The following is a 20,985-nucleotide window of genomic DNA, read 5'->3' on the forward strand; positions in this document are numbered from 1 at the left end:
CTGCAGGGAGACGTTCAAAGGGTGACATCGGGCCTCGAAGGGGCGAGCAGCGGGTCCGGGCACAGGTACCCCCTCCGCGTATGGCTGCGGCAAGGGCTGGCCGGGAGATGCCGGGTCCGACGGGCGGGCAGCGCCGGGAGGCTCGGGAGCCGGGGTGTGGGTTCCCGGTGGGAGCCCGGGGAGGGAGAGAGGCAGGGATAGAGGGAAGGCTGGCCCGGGGGCGGTGGCTCCGGCGGGGGAGGGACGGGGCTGCGGGGCGGTGCCGGGCACAGGAAGCGGAAAGCGGCGGCAGCAGCAGCGACGGCGGCCGCCGCCGGGGGAAGGCGGCGGGGTGCGGCGGGTCGGTGCCGGGAGCGGCATGGGGCGGCCGCGGCAGGGAGGTGAGTCCGTCTGTCGGTCTGTTTGTTTGCCTGTCTGTCCGTCCGTGTGCGGGGGGCGGCGGCGCTGCCCTCCACCACGCCCTCCCGCCGCCGGGACCCCGCCGCTCTGCCCCGGGGTGCCCGGGAGCAGCGATGGGGCAGCCCCCTCCGCTCCCGAGCCCGGCGGCAGAGGTCCGTCCCCCGGCCGGGGAGCGGGGGACTGAGAGCCCGGCTGGGCTTCGGCGGTGCCGGCTGCCGGGGGGGAGCCCGCTGCCTCTCCGCACCCCCTGCCCGGCGCTTTCCGGGGCGGCTGCCTTGGGGGCCGGTTGCCGTAGCTGGGCGGAGGGGGAAGGCGGGCGGGGGCGGCCGCCGGGCCTCCCTCCTGCCGTCCCGGGGCTCTGCCGGGCAGCCTCGGCGCTGCCCTCCCCCGCGGGGAGGCTGCCGGGGCGGCGGGTCCCGGCTACGATGCCGCGGGCGGGAGAGATCTCCGCTCCCCGGGGTAAAAACCCTTAAACGCCGTCGGGGGACGTGGGTGTAGCCCCGGGGGGGGGGGCGGCAGCTCCTCTGTCCAGCCTGGCCTTTGGAGGAACCCCCAAAAGGTTCGTGCGCCAGCACGGGTGAGTCCGCGCCGGTGCGATGGCTCTGCTGGTGCCTCGCCTCTCCAGGCCGTGTGGAAGAAGCTGCTTTATGCCCGGGCTCACCCCGCCGGGCAGCACCGGGGTCACTGCCAGGGAGAGGGAGAGAGGACAAGGGTGGCGCTTCTCGGCCGGGAAGCGGGCTTGGCCGCTGAAGCGATGCCTGAAGCCCCGGGCTCGCAGGACTGAACGGTTCTTTCCGTTCAGCAAGTTACGGCGTGGGGAAGGAAGGTCCATCTCGCACGGCCGGAGATAAATCTGCTCCAGCCACAGGCAGGGAGAGGGGGGGTCTCCTCCTGCGCCTTGGCAGTGCTGGCCCGGGATGGGATGGGATGGGATGGGTGCCTGCACGCTGCTGAGGGCGCCCAACAGAGGGCAAAGCTATTGCCTTAGCTCTTCAGCGTCAGTCGTGGCACGCTTTGGAGAGCCGCTGTGAAGCGATATTGCTTTCTTATTTAGAAGACCATCAAGGTTGTAAACTGACTCTCTCATGACAAGAGAACGCCTTGACTGTAGGGTCTCTGGAAGCATAAATGACTTGTTGGCAGGGTTTTGGTCAGGGGAGGCAGACTTAGCAGTTCTGCGGCTGTTTGAAGCGGTGGATTTTTTTGGCACCAAGTTTGTCAATAATGACTTGCCCACAAGATCTTTGCAGCTATAAAGAGTTAAGAAATTAAGTCATACTGGCTGGAAGAGCAAATTAGGATGTTGTGGAGTGTATTCTGTGAGCCTATCACCAGGGCATCCTGACTTTGAGGAGAAGAGTTACGGAGAAGAGAGCTTCAGCAATGCTTTGCCATCTTTGAAAAGCTTCATTTTGACATGCTTGGCTCTTTTCCCCCTCTGGGGCTTGGCTGTATAGCTTGCCACAACTATGGGGCCAGTGTCAGCTCAGTGATCATTTCACATGTTAATTTTGAAAAAAAAAAAAAAAGGGTGAAGAGAGTCTGACAGAAAGCCTCCCTTAGGAATGCTTCCTATGAGCTGAAATTTTTGGAAGGATTCCAGCCTGTGTCAGAACCACCCAGGCAAGTAGCCAGCTGCCCACGGTCACTGGCCAGCAGCTCCCTGTGGCTGTTGCTTGCCCTCTGGTTTTGGTTAGTCATGGCAGTGTTCTTGGTGGCCCTTGTCTTATGGATATGTGCACCTAGGGAGGGCTTGTATCCCTGGGAAACCAGGATACGGTACTAGGAAAATGTTACCAAGATGACTGCCACTGTCCTAGCAAAGCTGCATGTCGTATTGTTGTGGTAGCCTGCCCTCCTTCCGACCCTATCTCTGACAACCAAAGTGAAGAATGGTTCCAGAAACATGGCTGTGCGCTGCTACAGGGCACGTTGTGCTGCGCAGGGACCTGAGAGGCAGACCCGAGTGGAGAATTGTGATGTCCAGTTCTGCTGGTAGGAAACAGCAAGTGTCATCTTGCTCCATATCTGGTACCGTCACTGGGGAATTTGGTGGAAGGAGGAGATGAACCCTTGTGAAAACTATCTTAGGACTTCTTTTAATTTCTCATTAGCTTTTACTGCAGAATTCTCTGATTTGGGTCAAATTGAAAAACAGTGGTCCTTAGGGGTCAACACCCTTGCCCTTTCTCCTTGCGAGGTCAGAACGTCATTGCCTTTTTACAGGATTGAGCAGGAGGAGGGAGGTAGAGGGAGACTGTAGAGTCCGACTATGTTGTGTACTGGGGATTTGATCAGGGTCTGTAGACTTCTTTTTCATTTTAAGTTCAAATAGAAAATGCAGGAAGACATGCAGTATCCTAAAGGAGGGGATGCACTTTCAGCAGAGAAGCCTTTTGTAGTTTATAGCCTTTAATACTATCTCAGTGTCTAGGTGCTGTGGTGAGAAGTAAACTTTGAAAATAAGGTACAGGTGCTGCCTGCGTGGATAGGCAGAGCCTGAAGAGTCTTGCACGAGCCTTTCCCCTGTTCGTTTCAGTAAGGCCGTAGGGCTGTAAATGTCAGTATGGAAACCTACGTTCCTGTGCACAGTCCCAGCTGCTCTAGTATCGTGAGGTCACAATACCTTCTGCCACGTTGCCTGGCTCTGGTGGACTTGAAGGTCTAGCAACTCCGGAGAGACATACGAGCGAGGAAGCGCAAGCTTTCACCAGTCTGACAGGATGGCAGCTGAGGTATAATTTGCATGATAGACTTGAAAGCTGGCTGTGCTTCAAAAAGTTGGACAGTGCAGCTTCTTGGAGTAGGCAAAGGGCATCCTCCAAGGAGGTGCTTCACTGTTCGGTCCCACGCGGAGGACTTTCCAACTTCCAGCTGTGCGTCAGGGAGGCAGGAGGCTGGGGCTTACGACTTGGAAACACCGCTTGGTTGGGCGGTGGTTTTGGCCAGACATTTCTGTTGTCAATTGAAACAGCCTCGCAATGTTTTCAGGCCTGTGTTGTTGCATGTTCTGATTAAATGTGCAGGTGGATTGCTTCAATAAACCGAGTGACTTTTCTTTTTGAAATGTCCATGTCATGGACTGATGGTTCTCAGCCTAGGGGCTGGGAATTCCTGAGGGAATTTCGAAGAAGCCTCTGAGAAGCAAAAGAAAAGAGAACCTATTGCTAGAGGGCTTGAATTTGCTGACTACTAAACATTTTTTTAGGATGAGGGGCCTGCAAATCAAGAGCCACTGCTGTAGAGTAAAAGTCCTGGTTTATATATATATATTTAAGGCAAAAATGAACTGTATTTAGTAACATGCAAAAATAAATAGAAGGCTTTTGGAAAAGCCTTCTTTCCCAAAGATTGTTGGCTGTTAAAATGGAAAGCGTTGGCTCTGCGAGTAGATCAGCTTGGGTGAGCTTCTGTGCTTACAGATCAAATTGCTGGGTTGGGGCCATCTCAGGAAATTCAAAAGCAAAAGGTTCCTGTGGCATTGCTCATAGGTCTTGCCTATATATGCAGTTGAACACGGCATGTTACGCAACTTCTCGTTTTTCTGAGGTGAATAATAGGAATATGCTGCAGCCATACCGTGCAGCCGAGTTAATGCCAGAGTTGGAAGGCTTCCTCGCTGCTTAGCCGTCTTTTAATTAGTTTTACTCTTGAACCCTAACGGTGTCCCATAGCTTAGCTCTTGGGGTTCTGCGTGTTTAATTTGCAAAGCTCTTCGTTTCACTAAGCGGAGAAAAAAGGATTTCACAGCGCGATAGCTCGTGGGCACCCGTTACCCTGTAGACAGCTGGTGCTGTTTAACAAGGGAGGCCGACAGTGTACGGAGCCGAGTGTGCGCACATCCTTGCGGACACTTGTGGCCGCTTGTGCTCCAGATGGCACTGCCAAATATAGGTAACTTCATGAACTGACTGGTAAATCAACTCTAATTGATGGCAAGATTTAAACGGAGTAAGATTGGAACTGTACAGACAAGGATTTCAAAGCTGAGCTGCTTTGGAGTTATTTGCCTCAACTTCACAGGGGAAAATCCATCGGGAAAGCATGGGATGTAAAAGAGCGCTCTTGTTTGCGTCTGCCCTCTTTGATTTAAAGATGTAACTTGCTCTTTTAAATTTCCCTTGGGCTGGGAGCCAAACTGCGCTCCCTTGAAGACGATCACAAAGCGAACTTCATTGGAGATGGGATTGGGCTCCCAGCATGGAAAATAGCAATTCAAAAGGACTCTTTTTGGAGATTTATGAGCATATGAAAAGAGGGAGTTACAATGAGTTGTGTAGCTGCGTAGAAACTGTAATTACAGTGATGTCTGTGGTATTGAGGAGTAACTAAATTTCTCCACTGTCGTGCAGGATGCGGCCATCCTTGCCAGAATAGGGTCCCAAAATTTCCTCTGGGGGGTCCTTGGCGTTGTTTCCCATCTAGTACTTCGCATCCTTCTGTCGTTGGTGAGTAAGGGAAAGGCAAAGTGAGAGAGCCGGCCCTAGTGGGAGCAAAGTGCTTGGTGTGTGCAGACACACAATTGCCGTGGTTGGAGCGGAGGAGGCATTCCCATCTCCCCTCTAGCTGTTCGCTTGCGCTGCTGTTCACCCTGGTGTTGGTTTTGCTGCTTGGGGCTGTGCTGTGAACTAGGTTGCGGAAAGGATCCGAGACAAAAGCGTGGCGAGGGGGAGAAAAGGAGGTTTTTTGTTGTTTTGTTTTCCAGCGGTGCTGTTTGCTCACTGAGAATTGTGTTGACACAACCGAGAGTGGTGAACCATGGTGTGGAGGTGGAAGCTACTTACACCGGCTTTCTTGTCAATGCCAAAATACAGTGCAGCTGTATGCTCAGGCTGGAGGAGCTTGCGTTCACACAGGGCCAGAAGCTCTGCAAACAGACCATGCCTTCGGTGGCATCCTGCAAGATGTAATGATCTATTGTGAAGCCGTTTCAATTGGCTAAATTGGGCTCTCAATTCACACTTGTTTGTGGAGGGATGGGGCTGCTCCTTTATGCAGCACAGTTAGAATCACAGAATGGTTTGGGTTGGAAGATCATCTAGTCCAACCTTCCCTGCAGTGGGCAGGAACATCTTCAACTAGATTAGGTTGCTCAGAGCCCCGTCCAACTTGACCTTGAAGGTGTCCAGGGATGGGGCATCTACCACCTCTCTGGGCAACCTGGTCCAGTATTTCATCATCCTCGTTGTAAAAAAATTTCTTCCTTATATCTAGCCTAAGTCTACCCTCTTTTAGTTTAAAGCCATTACCCCTTGCCCTGTCGCAACAGGCCGTGCTAAAAAGTCCCTCCTCATCTTTCCTGTAGGCCCCCTTTAAGTACTGAAAGGCTGCAATAAGATCTCTCCAGAGGCTTCTCTTCTCCAGGCCAAACAACCCCAAACTAAGATGTCCTTGCCCAGAGGGGTAGGGTAAGAATCATCGTTAATCGTGATTTAGTAGTGGAGGTATTTGAAGACTGCGCTTAGCACAATCATATCCAAACTATGTAGGATACATGTACAGCTTGTCTTCTCTACCTTTGCTCAGGCTCTAGTGGTGGGCGCTGTTGGAGTGGTGGCTAAACCAGGGTTGCCTTCTGTCTATGCTGGTGAAAGCTCCAACCCAGACATGTAGTTTAGCATATTAGTTGTCTTTCGGTCCCCTCCCTACTTCTTCCCCAGTGGTTCCAGAAGCTTTTCTGGGCTAAGGCTGGTGCCCTTCTTTTGTAAAATAGACCAGGAGGCAGGTAACCTGCTTGGCTTGGCTATGAGGAGTGTGTTTGGACTGTCCTCCTCCCTCCTTTGTTTCTTCTTTTCATTCTGCTTAGGCTATCCTTTGTTGGGCAAATCTAGGAAGCTTTGTGGACTGTCAGCCTCAGTTGGGCACCAGACAAAGTGGTCTTCTGCTTTTTCCAGATGAAGTTTGGCAGATGTATTTTATTCCTGGCAGTCCTTGTCAGGAAGATCTATTTAGCCACCATTGTGTCCTGCAGCTGGGGCCGGAGGTGGTGTTGAGTCCCCAGGTTCATCGTATTGCTTTTGACAACAATCCAGGAGGCTTAACGTTTTTTGGGGCCCTTCTTGTTGACTTTTCACAGAGCTGTGTCAAAACCGTTGCTCTTGTTTACACAGAAAACGAAAGTTGGCATGATCCAGCCTGCCCCGATGTTCTTGTGTTAGTCTTCCCATGAGTCTGCTTTCTGTGCGTGGTGCCCAGCGCTGCCTTGCTTCACCCACCATCAGATGGGCACCGCTCGCTCCCGATTCCTGTCTGGGCAGCCTGTGCATTTCCACAGCAGCTTCTACCTGCTGAAATGTTCTCCGGCATCTCCAGGGAAGGGTGACCCTGTGCTGCTGGGGATGAGAGAGGGCGAAAGAGGGGCTCTGTTCCCAGTCCCTGTCTCAGCTCCGATTCTTCTGTCTGGGAGTTGGGGGGGGAAAAATTCTGTGGTGAGAGGAGAAGGCTGGGAGTTGATAGTTTCCTAGAAGCTGAGGAAAAATGCGTAACCCTTACTGATGGATGCCGAAAGCTCTCCTTGCTTTCCCTGTTCCTGTAGTGTGGTGGTGTGTATTTGTGAAGACAGTGGTTGTTCTCAAAGTGACTCTAGTAACATCACAAATAGTCAGTGGTTTAAGCCTATAGTACCTTTTGTACAACTGGGGGTGTTTTGGTTTTGTAATGCCTAATGTTTACAAAGTCCTGTGTAGCCATCTCCTCTACTGGTATCGTAGTGCTTTTTGAAGGCGGGGGGGTGACGGCCTCCCCTCCGTTTGTTGGGTAAGGACAGACACGGAGGAAGGATTTCTCCAAGGTTGCCTAGGACAGAGGTAAAAATCAGGTTTAATGAGTCCTAGTCTATTGCTGGAGCCATAAGCTACAGGCTGTGTGCAAGCCGAGGGAGTTAACAAGTGTTAACATCATGTGTCCCAGGCTGGGGGATTTTTATTCCTGCTACAGTAATGATGCCATTTTCCAGACTGTGCCGTGCCTTGGCTTTATGTCTTGCTGTGTTTAAATTCATCCTTGTTCCTCCCCTCCCAACCCGGGCCTTATGTTCCCATCCTTATTTGTCCTTCCTAGATTCTCTGCTGCCTTTAAGGAGCTTCCTCGAGGCATGATATGCCCGTAGAAGCCTGGGAATTCATGTACGCAGAAGGTCCCCCCCCGCCGCCTTCTTTCCAAAAGCCCTGGCATGCCCAAGCGTTGTGCAAATACCTGCAGCTCCCGATGCAGCGGGAATGCTGCTTCACGTCGTTGCAGATCGCACCACCAGCCAAGGAACCCTGTGGGGAAGAGGCTTCATTCTTTGGCACGGCTTGTGTGTGGTAGAGCTCTCTGCTCGCTTACGAGCTTTTCTGGAGGTGTTAGTGGAGGAAACTTATGGCTGGAAAGAATAGTTGGCCAAGTATAAAGCCCAACTTCTGTTGTTGTCCCTCTGTGTTTGGGGAGGGAGAGGGCGGAAAGCAGTGGTTTATTGCTAACAGCTTTGAAAACCGCTGTGAGCAGAGAACAGCGGAGGGATCGAATGTAATTTTAAAGCGGTCTTTTGCCCGCTCTGAAAGTACAGCATGGCTGTAGCCCTCAGTTCCACCAGTGTTGGCTGGAGGCAGCGATCACCTGGGCAGGAGGCACGTGAGAGTGCTCCTTCGTGCCAAATGCTGGGCTCTGACAAGGTACCTCTGTCCATAGCTGCAACCTGTCCGTCTGCACCTCTTTGCCATCTGCATGCATTTTTCCCAAACCGGTGACTAACTCCCCTCCTTTCCATTTCTCTTCTCACCTAATGCAGGATGTGGGTTTGGAAAGCGGGTTGGCGTCTACCCTTCTTCCCCACAGGGTTCAAGGGCTTTTTGACATGTCACTGTTGGGAATTGTTCTGGTGTCGCCCTGCTCCTGTTCCAAAAACCATGACCCTCTTCTGCCCTTTACGGATGGGACTTCAGCTTCTGTTCCAAATGGAAGTACGTTGTAAGAAATGTTGGCCCATATAAGCTAGATGTGATCTCTAATCAGCTCTCCGCGGTGTTATTAGTATGTGTATATATAGATATGATTTTTAATAAAATTCAATTCTTCAAGGCCCAAATTAGCTTCTGGAGGCAAAGGTTACAGAGAAGGGGAGGTGCTTGTAGTGCCATTGATTGTGTAGTAACTAATGCTTGTAAAACGGGCACACCTTGCAGTTGTGAGAACAAAGAAGGTTCAGACACGGTGGTCTGATCCTCTCCTGCGTGTCTCCTAGGAAAGTCACCTATATAGTCATCCTATATACAGGCTATAACGCTGGCGTTCTGAATCTGGGGGTATTTGGGCTGTGTGTTTCACAGGTGAAGAGATGGGTGTGTGGAAGTCAAACCCAGTACTTTTTCCTGGGGGTGAACTGCTGTATCTGGGCTGCTGAGCCTTCTCCAAGTCACTGTCTTTTCCAAGTGACTTTCACTGTTTCTTCTGGATTTTTAGATGAATGGGCTAGACTTTAAATAAGCTGATAACATATCTCTATTTTGCAAAGGTCTACAAATGCATACATTTCTCTAGACTGGAGAGATATTGGCCAGGACAAGCTTGCAGATTGGGCACAGTGTGATGAGTGGTGATGTGTGACCAGGGTGAAGGAATTGCCGCAGTCAGAATGCTGTTCTGCTTTGCTTAAGAGTGCACTTCCATGCCCATTTTTTTTTCCTTAGGTCGATCGTGAGGAGCCAAGCACCCTCCCTTCCCGCCCCTCCGATCAGATTCCTTGTAAATGAAGCTCACCTGCTCCCCGAGGGCCAGACCTCACTGATGACTGGGAAGCAAAGAGTACCCAGGAAAGCACTTTTACCACGGACTCCACCTCAGGAGCACCAGGAACTCATCTTCTAAGTAAAATCTGTGCCCCTTCTGTGCAGACCCAATGTCTGCTGCAATGGATACAGAATCGACGTATTCGGGATACTCCCACTACTCAGGTCACTCCAAAAAAGCCCACAGACAAGGGTAAGGAAATGTTTATTTTTAATTATTTGCTGCTCTAAGCTAGCACCATGGCCCGTGGGGAAAAAACCTGTAAGCTAGGATGAAATCAGTGGGGCCACAACTCTGGAGGGAGATACATGCGGAAAGTCCTCATGAGGAACCCAGTGAGGAGACTGGAAGTAATAATGCTGCAAATTTGATCATATTCAACCTGTTGGATGCGCTCTGAGGTCATGTGTGGCCAGAAAGATTGAGAAAAGCACCAGCAGAAGGAAACAATCACTTAACTCCACTCTTAAAGTTCGAGGGATGAGTAGAGTCTCTGGGAAGAAGGTGTGTCAGACTTCATAAACTGATAATTGCCACTTGTTTTCTCTTCTGATGCCATTTCTTTATTGTGTAACAATAAGGCTTCCTATCTCTTGCCACCATCCTCCTGGCTACTCTTGCTAGTGTGTTGGGGTTTTTTGATAGAATTTGAGTGGTACTTGAGTCCACAACAAGTCCTATATCAGCATTGATTGGATTAGAAGTCAGGCTTTTCTGAACTTCAGTAGCAGGTCCTCTCTGTTGTGGTAGTTCAGCAGCCTCAAAAACCATCTTGCTCTAAAACTTCTGATTATTTGAAAACATTATCCTTTTTTTTTTTTTTTCCCCCCCTCCATCATCGTTAGTTTTACATGCAAAATGTTTGCCGCTTACAGTCTTTGCAACTTAGAAATTAATTGATCCAAAATAACTTTGCATTTCAGAAGCGATTATCTTGTGTGGTTGGAAAAATAATTCTTCCATGAAATTAAGTCTTTTTGCTCGCAGTCCAGTTATTGAGTAAAACATCTCTTGTTTGCCTTTTCTCCCTTCTTTAACACCCCCACCCCCAATATGGATTGCCCTTTGAAGTTTAGAATGCCATGTGGAAAAATGCCTTCAAAGTTCCCAAAGCAACATTCAAAATCCTAGAGCCTCTTACTGTGACCAGGGAAGAGTCTCATCCTGTGAAACCTTTGGGCTTTGGTAATTCCAAGAGAGATGGAATAGAGAGAGCGGATCTGGAACATTGGATGCTCCTGAGCTTTAAGCTGGTCCCTGAGCACAGTGAGGGTCTCCGGTGCAAAGGCTGCTTTCGTATCCGGGTAGGAAGGGGGAGGAAAATCTTGGTGAGCAGGTTGATGGCGCCTAACTCATCTTGAGACATTCTCAGACAAGAAGGAATGAGGTCTAAAAGGGTACTCTGGAAGTAAGCATTACCCTGGTACCCTTGATGTTCTTGCTGCCTTTCTAAGAGGTTAACTGCAGGTTATGAACCAGTCGAAATAAACTTCACCAGTTGTCCTACAGTGTTGAAGTCCTAGTTGTTAAGGCTACTTTGCAGGAACTAAAGCCGTCTTGATCAATTTTAACTGTACATCTCCCTGTGAGATGCTGTATTGCAGGTAGAGAGCTGTGTAGACCAATTAATCCCAAATGGAGTTACCAGTTGTTGGGAGAACGTGAGCTTCCTTTTGAAGCGCAGCACTGGCAGAAGCTGTTTCAAGAGAAGATGAGGTGGTGGGGATATACCCCCGTCCCATTTGCTCCCCTCTCCAATCACTGAGAGGGCAGACTGTCTCAGCCACCAGGCTGTAGGCAGCTCTGGGCAAGGTCCCTTTCTAGCTCTTGCAAAGCTTGTTTTGTCATAGATTGGGTAAATATTGATCAAGAGAAGGGCAAGCATGACTACAACCTAATGCTTAGGGCACCTGCCGCAGCTTGAGGTGTAGCAGATTCCAGGCCCTGCGCCAGAAACTACCTGGTAATGTTGTTCTCTTCTTGCTCTGTTTGGAAAAGGAGTCGGGACAGGCACAAATCGCCACGAAGCAAAGATGGCAGTCGGTCTGAGAAGTCTGTCACTATCCAGACACCTCCTGCAGAGCCGCTGCTTGGGAACGATGCCTCTCGGGCGGAGGAGGGCCAGGTAAGGAGGGAGGGAAAGCTAACATGGAGTGTGGTTTATGGAACAGAGCGTATGACGTACTGGCACATGAATAGAAAATAGTGTTGCTCATATGCTGTTAATAAAGAATCACGATTTACGGGCACCCTTTATTCATGCATAAAGTCAAGGTCTCAATCAACTTTGTCTTTTTCTGAGAGCGTTATTTCTGACAGCACCAGTGCTGATGTGACAACTCTTGGGGCACTAATTTGTCCCTGTCTCCAAAGCGTCATCTGCCAAGCTCTATAGAATCATCTTGTTTCTATCATCCTGCTATGCATTATTCAGGTCAGCCCTTTCACCTGTATGTTTTTAAGCAGGATTTGCTCTGGGTAATCATGGAAAGTACATTAGGACCAGGATCCCAGTAGGGAAAGGAGGCAAGAAATGTAAAAATAATGTGAAATAGCTGGGAAAGGAGGGTGAACTCAGTGAAAGCTAATATATTAACACTGGGTTAAATAAAGAATGCAATAATGTCGGCTTTAGAGTACTCTCTCTGCTCTAGCAGTTGATGTGAAGGTGCACATTCATTTTCAAAGAATGGCTGATGCTGCAAGACGGAAAGCAGGATGTTTTGGTGCCTCCTGGCTTGGATTTGGGGTGTGTTAATCCTTGGCTGTGGGGCTCCACCTCTGCCCATTCAAAAAAAAAAAAATAAATATGCCCAGTTTCCACCCAAATTGTGTGTGGTGGTACTTCTAACAGTATTCATGTAGCTACAAGGTGGGCTCACTTCAGGTATTGCCATTTGGTATTCTGTATTCGGATGCTTGTTTTCATGAATCCCAGATACTACTTTGAATAGATCTAAAGGTGCTGGTGAATTCTTTAGCCCTTATTTTCATGCAGACCTCCTCGATGTGAATTAAAGTCAAAGCAAAATAAGCTGATGCATGAGCAAGACTTTTCTTCTAGGGAACAGGGTGTCCTGAGTTGGGTCCAACAACTTTGTGCCACTGGAGATTTAGATTCCTGGTTCCATGTAACTGCATGACTTTTTGCTTTTGCCACTTAAAGTGTGAAAAGCTGTTATAAAGGATAGACTGGGACTAGGGTTGCCTGTTATCTTCTGGGCTGTAGCCTTAAGCTGCTCTGGTGTTTCTGTGCCTTCTCTTTTCTGCACACTTTCTCAGTCTGTCAAATGAAGGAAACTATGCAGAGCTATTTCATACATATACATAAAATAGTTGAAATGCTTAGATTGCTTTACTGGAGACACTGGCAAAGAGGGAAGCGTGACAAGATTATACTGCCTTTCAGGACATACTACAGTGCAGATATCTCTTATGGGGCCTCTGTTTTGGTGAGAAGTGACTCAAAAAACCCCTCATATTAATTCAAGATGTTGACTGTTTGTGGTTGGTCTGTCTCAAAACCCTACTGCTCTAGGCACGGGAGGTATTCGTGTCTTGGAGTGCATTAAAAGTTAAATCCCTGCTGTTGTTCAAAGCAGTCGTGCTGCCTCTGTCTGCTCCTTTCCTGAAGGTTCTTGAAGGCTTTCCTCTAACTCTTTTAAATAAGTGAATAAAGGTTTAAAATGACGCCTGTTTCTTTAAAACAAAATGCTTCAGTCGGCATGTGTAGCTGCAGAAGTCTGGAGGAAGGTATCAGTCCTATTAATGACACAGGCTGAAGGCAGGTACACTCAGAAGAATAGGAGGAAGAGAAATGAATGAGCGTTGAAGCTACAAAGGCGTCAGGTGCCAAGCAACAAAGCACATGCATTGCTGCTGTTTGGTGTGTGTTTGTGGGAAGCATCAGGAGTCTTCATGTGCATGAGTCACTCGAGCAGCAGCAGCTGTGAGTCAAATCCGTACATGTCAGTGGAACTCTTTGGCTGTGCCAGCACCAGTAAAGAGCAATTGGAGGCATCGCGGGATGGGAAAACTAGCTTGCAGAAGTCCTCTGATATAAACTAGGGAAGAAATGAGACTTTCAGAAAACATAATGTAATCTGAAGCTTGACTGTATGGCGGCTGTGTTTCAGGTAAGCTTACTTATGGCTGAGTGGCTTCTGACGTTGTCATGGGCTCTTAATACTAGAGCTACTAGGTAGTCTAGGATCCTCTGAATTTAAAGCCCCATACCTGAAAATATTCTCTTAAATCACCTATGGTTTGTTGGTTTAACCAAACTTTTTTTAGAATATGTCAGCTATTAAGGGCAGTGCTACTGTAGAGGAGAATAAAAGAAAACAAAGTGGAGGAACTTACTGGAAGTGCGGTTGCTTCTGTTACGAATGGAAAAATAATGTGTGAACATGTTTTTGATTGTGTAACAACAACAACTGGCTTGAAACACTGAAATGAAAGTTTCCCTTCCAGGTGCTTCTGTGGTGTACTTGCACCACGGAATTTGTGGGCTGGAAGAGTGCTAGTCCTTGCCCTGCACATGGGAACTGATGATTACTGCAGTTTCCAAGAGTTATGTGATATTACTTGTTAAGTGCGCTGGAAGAGGAACCTCTGGGGTAGTGAGTGGCATAGCAAGTTGAGCTACCTGCTCTACAGTTACAGGTTTTTAATACCTAACATTTATAGTCACTGGTTTGGACAAGTTGCTATTGTATCAAAACTTTTGTTAATTTTCAGGGTTGATTGTTCAATATATTGAGGGTTTTGCTTTTGCTGTTGTTTTTTGTCTGGGACTTAAGTCTGTTGTAACAATCTTTCCTTCCAGGTTGTCTGTTTTTCTTGCTTGGAAAAATAACCTGATTGTTTCTATATTATTTTTGTTTATCTCTTCCTCCCTCAGGATGACAACTGGGGTGAGACCACGACAGCAATCACAGGCACCTCTGAGCACAGCATTTCCCAGGAGGACATTGCCCGGATCAGTAAGGATCTGGAGGACAGCGTTGGGTTGGACTGCAAACGTTACCTGGGCTTAACAGTGGCAGCTGTTCTTGGACTCCTTGTCTTCCTTACCCCCATCGCCTTCATTCTGTTACCCCAGATCCTGTGGCGGGATGATCTGGAGCCGTGTGGTACTGTCTGTGAGGGACTGTTCATCTCTGTGGCATTTAAACTCCTCATTCTTCTGATTGGGACCTGGGCTCTGTTTTTCCGTCAGCCTAAGGCAGATATACCGAGGGTGTTTGTATTTCGGGCCCTTCTGTTGGTCCTCATATTCCTGTTTGTGTTTTCCTACTGGCTCTTTTATGGTGTTCGCATCTTGGACTCAAAGGACACCAACTACCAAGGAATAGTGCAGTATGCGGTGTCTCTGGTGGATGCTCTGCTCTTCATTCACTACCTGGCCATTGTGCTGCTGGAGCTGCGGCAGCTGCAGCCCATGTTCACTGTCAAGGTGGTTCGGTCAACGGACGGAGAGTCGCGATACTACAGTTTGGGGCACTTGAGGTAGGTACAAGTCCTTTGAGTTCAGCGGTGTAGATAAATGTGGCTATGCTGTAGTGTGAAGCATCAAATGCTTTTGTAAATGTGGCGTCGTTGGTTTTTGAATCCTCCCCCAAGGGAGTCCTAGCAGCTCTCCAAAGTTACTAAACTGAACTTCTCTTCCCCTCTGCGACTGTGGGAGGGGTGTCCCTGCTTCAGAGGAGTCCTGCGCGTTTCTGTAAATGAAAAATGCTGATGGGACAACTTTAGGCTGGTCATTGGGCTGAAGGAAGAAGTAAGTGGCCCTGTGGGAGAACGCGTTCAGCAACCTAACGTGCTGTTGAAAACATCCATTTGTCCTCATTGCCCTGTGCAGCCAAGAGTCACACAAGGAACACGATCCCATCGGGTCAGATCGAGCACTGTCGTTTGGATCCTGTGTGCGCCTTCCGTGGCCAGTGGAAGTGCTTGTGTTCAGGTGTTTGTGCTCTGAAGCCTTTTACTGTGACAGGCTGTGGCTACCTTGAAGGGCTTAGCCAGGTAGCTACACCGTGGGATCTGAAGGCTGCTTCCAGTGTCCTTGTTTCTGAGATCGGCAGTTTTCTGTGGTTTTGTGTTGGCTTGAGGGAAATAGCGTTTAGTCCTGCTGAAACAGTTGCCTTGACCCAGCCAAAATCTCCCAGCAGTTCAGGCATTCAGGAATAATATTTCTAATGAGTACTGGGGCACGTGTAGGTGCTTCTTTTGGCAGCGCTACGCTGCTCCTGGTTTGCTTTTGTAGCATGATGCTCTTTGCCATAGGTATGGGTTGGTTTGCTGGGTCAGATGGATCTGGTAGTGTTTGGGAGCTGTGCAATGTCTGTAGGTATGACACATACATGCCTGCTTCCACCTTCCTGCTGGGATTAATGCTTCCCTCAGCAAAGGTACAAGAAAGGACAGGTATCTCAGTCTCCTTAGTTCCCATGTCCTGTGAAGCTCTCTAGAAAGCTCTCAGTTCCTGTACCCCGTGAAGCTAGCAGCTGAGCTCTGAAGATGATTCCCCAGACTGTATGTGCACTTAAACATCTGTTCTGCTTATCCTGTCCAGACCCCTATGGCATGCCTATCTATTGCAGATGGAGAGATTAGTGTCTGCTGGTTTAAGTGGATGTAGGAACAGTCTCCTGCAGCCATTAGCTGCTTTGGAATTGCTTTGAAGCAGATTTTAGTGCTTGAAGCTCAAGTCTGGGAGTTGACTCCTGGATGTTGTTTCTGGCTTAGTGGAAGAACTCAAGGCCTTTTGGATGAGATAGATCTGGATTCTGCTATTATTTTCCTTGTCTGTAAAATGTGAAGGAGAGCCCCTTTTCTGTAATGAAAGGGCAGCCATTGACTTGATGAAAGGTCACCTTCAGGGTTTAAAAAAAAAAAACAACTGATCTCTGCTGGTTTTCTTGTGAAACTAATTTATTTTTTATTTTTTTTTAATTTAAAAATTCCTCTGTGGTACACAACAGATGCAGCATAGCCTTTAAGACTAGGGAGATGGAGACATGACCACCAAAGAGTTCCCCTGTGCCACAGCTTTGCGCCTGGAGGTGTGCTGGGGCAGTTCTCTCCTAAGTGAATTCTGCACAAAAAGTTCAGTACACCTATGTATACGTGTATGTATATACCTATACACCCGCGTAGTGCAGGTTTGTTTTGAGACAGTTTGCTGTTTGCTTGGTGGTAGACTGTGGGTTTGGGTTCAGAGAAATGAAGATCCTATGCCTGCCAAAGTCTGCATGCCTGGCTTTAACCATGTAAGTAAACTTGCTATTGGAGGCAAAGAATTTGCTTGAGAATCAAGGCCTAAATATTTAATAGCATATGTGTTAGAAACTGTGTTCTTTCCAGTTCTCTCTTTGTAGCAAGGTTTTGAAGTGCCTTGGGTGATGTGAGGGCAGCAAGGAGTTGTTGTAAAACTTGGGATGAAATCTGAGAAGTATGAAAAATTAATAACTTCTCATTTGTTGGCAAGCTGATTGTAATTTTGTTTGGCATATTGAATCCAAACCGTGCAAGCATGTAGATGCTTCAGTATCTTGTGTTACCGGAGAGGCTTGTCAAGCGTGTCTAATAATGGTGAATCGGTGTTGCGTTTTCCTTAGTTTCTGACAGATGAGTGTAACGTCTATTGACGTGTGTTTTGAATCCTGTATGTGTTTCTGTCTTTACTAATGTAAAGGTAGAACTGTGTAGGTTTGATCAGTGGCCAAGCGGTGTCTCCCAACTAAGGGAGAGTTCATTCTCTCTCTCCCTCTCTCCCCCCCACAACCAATGGGGAGAGTTACTTGCATTGTAAATTGTAAGAGCTCCTGGTCTTGACACCGAGCGTGGCCCCAATGTGGTAAGCACTCTAAGAAATTAATGTATCTCCTTCAGCTTCTAAAGATTTAGGATTGCAAGATGTTTATGCAAAACACGAGAAATTTTGGAACTTTTGCACACCTTTGCAGCATAATTTTGCAAAGTTTCCGTAAACGTCTTGACATGCTTGTCGGTGAATAGTCAGTCAAGGTCACAAGGGGCTGCTCTGGTTGGCGATCTGGCTGAGGCACAGGGCTGGAATGAGAGGTCTGTTGGTGGGAAAACGTGGAGACATGGAAGGACAGTTTGGATTATTCAGGAAGACTGGAGAAGGAGCCTTGTGCGTGTGCTGGAGAGCTGGTTGTAGCTATGTATGGAGTACGCATATACTACTTGTTGCTGCCTCTGGGCTCTCCATTTGCCACCATGCATGCTTGCCTCACTGCAGTACTTTTAACAGGGTCTTATGTTGTGGGCTGCCAGTTGGAAGGAGGAGGCGTGCTTTAACAGGTATAGCAATCTGACTGCCTCCTGAAATCAAAACCTTGCTGCCTCAGTCCAGCTTTTTGTTTTCCTCGTGCTTCCAAATACCTTAAAAGTTTTGCTCCCTGGCTGTCCATGGAGCCTGTCTTCCTGAACAGTCCAGCATGCTCCGGAGAAGCTGGTGGCAAGAAGGCTCTTGAGACATCTCGTCTTGTTCAGTGTTGCTTCTTGGATAGCTCTGGATTTTTCACAGGAAAATTGTTGATAACCTTTTTAATCCAAGGTGGAAGCTTTCAAATTCTAGATCTTTTCTGATGTGGCAGAGGGAGCTGCTATGTAAGTGTGAGGAGAGCAGGCTTTCTGGGAGAGAAGGGAAGAAAAAATAGCCCAGCCACCCTTCTGGAAAACCGTGCTTTTGCCAGGCAGGGTACAGACAGGATTTTCCACCCTCCTTGGCTCCACACACAGCAAAGAAGCTGAAAGTGCTGAGTTAGGTATTCCACTCCACCCCTGAGGGCCCTAGGTCCAGGAGGGTAAGCATATTTGGGAGTAGTTCCCCAAATTCATATTATAATCAACCTATTAATAGGCTGCCTTGGTCCCACCCCCAGCACTTTGGCTGTAACTTTTCTTCTGGGAGGCTTGACTGCCAAAACTAGCGTTCCCTTTGGCATCGGTTCAGGAGCTTGGAGGGGGGAGGTAAAAATTAAATTGGAGTCCCAGTGAATGTGGTGCCAAGTCTCAGCTCGCTGACTGCTCTGCTGCTCCTGGTAGGAAGGGTTGTCATGCAGGGGGAATGCTTTATGGTGGTACGTGTGAGCAAAGAGCAGGGAATAGAGTAGATGCAAGAAAGGTCAAGCCTGGGAAAATGCGAGAGAGGTTGGGTGGGGATGCTGGCGAGACTTTTGAAAGCAACAACAAAGGGAAACAAAGGTGAGGGAGAGCAACAGTAGATAACTTTTCTGTTGGAAGTAAGGTAGTTTTGTGAGCTGAGGCTTGGATTTGCAGCTGAGGCTTTGGTTTGTCCCTGCGGATAGGGACACTGCTGGCACCTGTTCAGTTCCTTCTGGATGGCTCGGAAACTGTGTAGGAAGGATGTTGCTGGAGAAAACCCTCCTCTTCTGTAGTTAGGGTGTTAAACGTATCCCCTTCCTCTTCAGTGAATGCTCTTTCCCCACCCTAGAGCTTTGCTAGTCTAGCCAGCTCAAGAAAATTAATGGCTTTAAACATATCTGGTAATTAGTGATCTTACACATAGACTGGATGTTGGGTTCTAGTATAGTCTTGGCTTTCTGAGGTTAGAAATGTTTGAGAGTGGGTCTTTCTCCTCCCTTTTGCTCATCCCTGCGGTAGGGATATGAGGAGCCGGGGCCATGATAGTTTGTCATGTGTCAGGCTGTATAAAGTACCGAGGGCTTCAGTCTGATTTTCTGTCCTTCCTGGCATGGGCTTTGCCTTTACAAACCAGCTGGTGGGGAATCTAGTGGGGAGGCTTTTGTATGCCTTTGGAATCAGGGTACGGCTTTTGCAGACAGCTGTGAGCTGGTTGATGTTCTCTGTCCATCTAACCAAGAGAAGCTTAGTACTCGGAAATACCAGCTCTGTATTGAAAAAGTCTGTTAGAGCGTTGCCCGTATCTGTGTTACCTGTCTGCGTTTGGGTGGATGTTTGCTGAACTGTGGTTTAAAAATCCAGGAAGGGAGCAACTGCTTCCTCAAAACAGGTACCTGTCTCTGAAGGGCCTGTACCTTCCCTGCAGGAGCTATCAATATCCTATTGGGAATTCTCATGGCTTGTACGTGCTCACAAAACAAAGTAGATGCCTATGTGTTTTGTGGAAGGGGAAGACGTTCAGCCTGTCTCCCAGCTCAACTGGAGGCAGCAGCGTAGCTGTTTCTCAGGTGGTGTGTGAGCCCTTACCTTTAACACAAACCAGAGCTGAAACAGAATTGCATAATTGCATGGTGGAAGCTGATGCCACTTTAGACCCAGCTGCTTTGGGTTGGCGGTCTCATATCTACCGGACCTGTTGCTTATAAAAGCAGTCTCTAGGCTGTCGGTATTTACTTATCTAATGTGACGAACACTCTCTTGTCTGTGTCCCTCGGTGCCACTGGGGCCATATTCCCTACTGAGGGAGTACATAGAGGGCTAAGGCGTAAGAATAAGTTTTTTTTCATACACCAGCCTGCATTTGTATCCTTCACACATCTGATCTTGCAACAATGAGGTGTTGCTCGAATATGCCTCCCCTTATCAAGGATGAAAATTTTCTACTGAAGAGCACTGGGTCAACATTTGAAGTGTACAGAGCACTCTTGCCTAGAGTTGTGTCAACACTTCTGCCTAAGTTAAGCTGTCCTAACATCTCCCTACCCCCAAAAAAGGAAAGCTTCCACGGCATATAGGCATCTTTGTTTTCTGTTTCTAGTGTGGTGAAATGTATCAGCTTAACCATGGGTTCAAGAAACTGGACCTCTTGCCTGAGGCGAGAGCTGCTGAAATCTTGCTGTCTTCTGGTGAGGGTACTTCAGAAGGTGTGTCTAATTACATTGGTCATTCCTAGTGTGACTGATCCCATGCACTTGTGGGCTATTTCTGTTTCCGGTCGGGTGGTGAGCAGTGGAACACCAGCATTGGTGCGATGCTGTACCTGCCCAGCTAAACCCTGCTGGAGGCACTCTGGGCTTGTGCCTTCTCCCCTGCGTGCAGTTTGCTTGGTCTGCATTCCCAGGGCCTGCAGGAATTACACTGATCCTCCTTTCTCCTTGGGGTTTCTTCAGCCTTCACCATCTTCCACAGTGATAAACACTGTGATGAAAGAGATTGAGCTGATGAGTTTTTATCTTGTTCTGTAGCAAAACATCTTGTTAACTGTCCTGCTGCCTTGATTACAGGAGCTTCTTAGAACAACATGTTCCATGGACCAACGACTTTTCAGAGCAGTTCTGTCGCCGGAGCCTTGAGCCTGTGTAAAATTAGCCTCATTCCTGAATGCGGTTTTTTTTTTCTGTCCTGAAATCTGTACAAGGCATCCTGATGAGCGTTTGTGTGACTGTCCCTCCACCATCCCCCTGCCTATCACCAAACCTGATGAGCACCAGCATTAAATAGTCTCTCCTCCCAAGAAGTTCTGGGATAGCTGGCTGAATGGGTGTTAATTGCATCTGCAAGTGTGAAGCTCCTGAAGAAGCTGAGCTGTCTGCTCCAGAGCAGTTTCTTTAGCACTAACTGAGAGGTGTCAGACTTGTGACCTCCGAGGCAATGTCCTTCCAGCAGCACTTCACATAACTGGGTGTTTACAACCACCTTTTTGCAACTCATGATCTCCGCAGCTGGGCTGCATCTCCATGCTCCCATTCCTGAGCTTGCAGAACTCTCTGTCCACAGCTGTGTGGTATGGGCAGTTGAGCATTAACACCCTTCAAACACCCCATTCCATGGAGTCCTGCAGGAGGATGGTGCTGCAGAGAGCGCTCCACCTGATTGCTCTTGCTGTGAGGGTACCCATGGAAT

The 20,985-nt window shown here is 48.5% G+C and overlaps 1 protein-coding gene across 2 annotated transcripts in view; it reads left to right on the top strand.

Annotated features, from left to right (window-relative positions):
* The first annotated feature begins 266 nt into the window (after positions 1 to 266).
* The window catches only part of VANGL1 (VANGL planar cell polarity protein 1), a 46,487-nt gene continuing 25,768 nt past the window's right edge, over positions 267 to 20,985 (top strand). Inside the window, exons 1-5 of one of the 2 annotated variants that reach the window (XM_063351656.1) lie at positions 303 to 380; positions 8,168 to 8,339; positions 9,066 to 9,357; positions 11,164 to 11,290; positions 14,069 to 14,676. In XM_063351656.1, the coding sequence (XP_063207726.1) occupies positions 9,275 to 9,357; positions 11,164 to 11,290; positions 14,069 to 14,676 (818 nt within the window). In that variant the 5' untranslated portion in view covers positions 303 to 380; positions 8,168 to 8,339; positions 9,066 to 9,274. Of the gene's footprint in view, positions 381 to 8,167; positions 8,340 to 9,065; positions 9,358 to 11,163; positions 11,291 to 14,068; positions 14,677 to 20,985 lie in introns of both variants that reach the window. The other variant, XM_063351665.1, reaches the window with a different exon arrangement.

This window comes from Chroicocephalus ridibundus, chromosome 1 (assembly GCF_963924245.1).
Source record: "Chroicocephalus ridibundus chromosome 1, bChrRid1.1, whole genome shotgun sequence".
In the NCBI taxonomy this organism is placed as follows: Eukaryota; Metazoa; Chordata; class Aves; order Charadriiformes; family Laridae; genus Chroicocephalus; species Chroicocephalus ridibundus.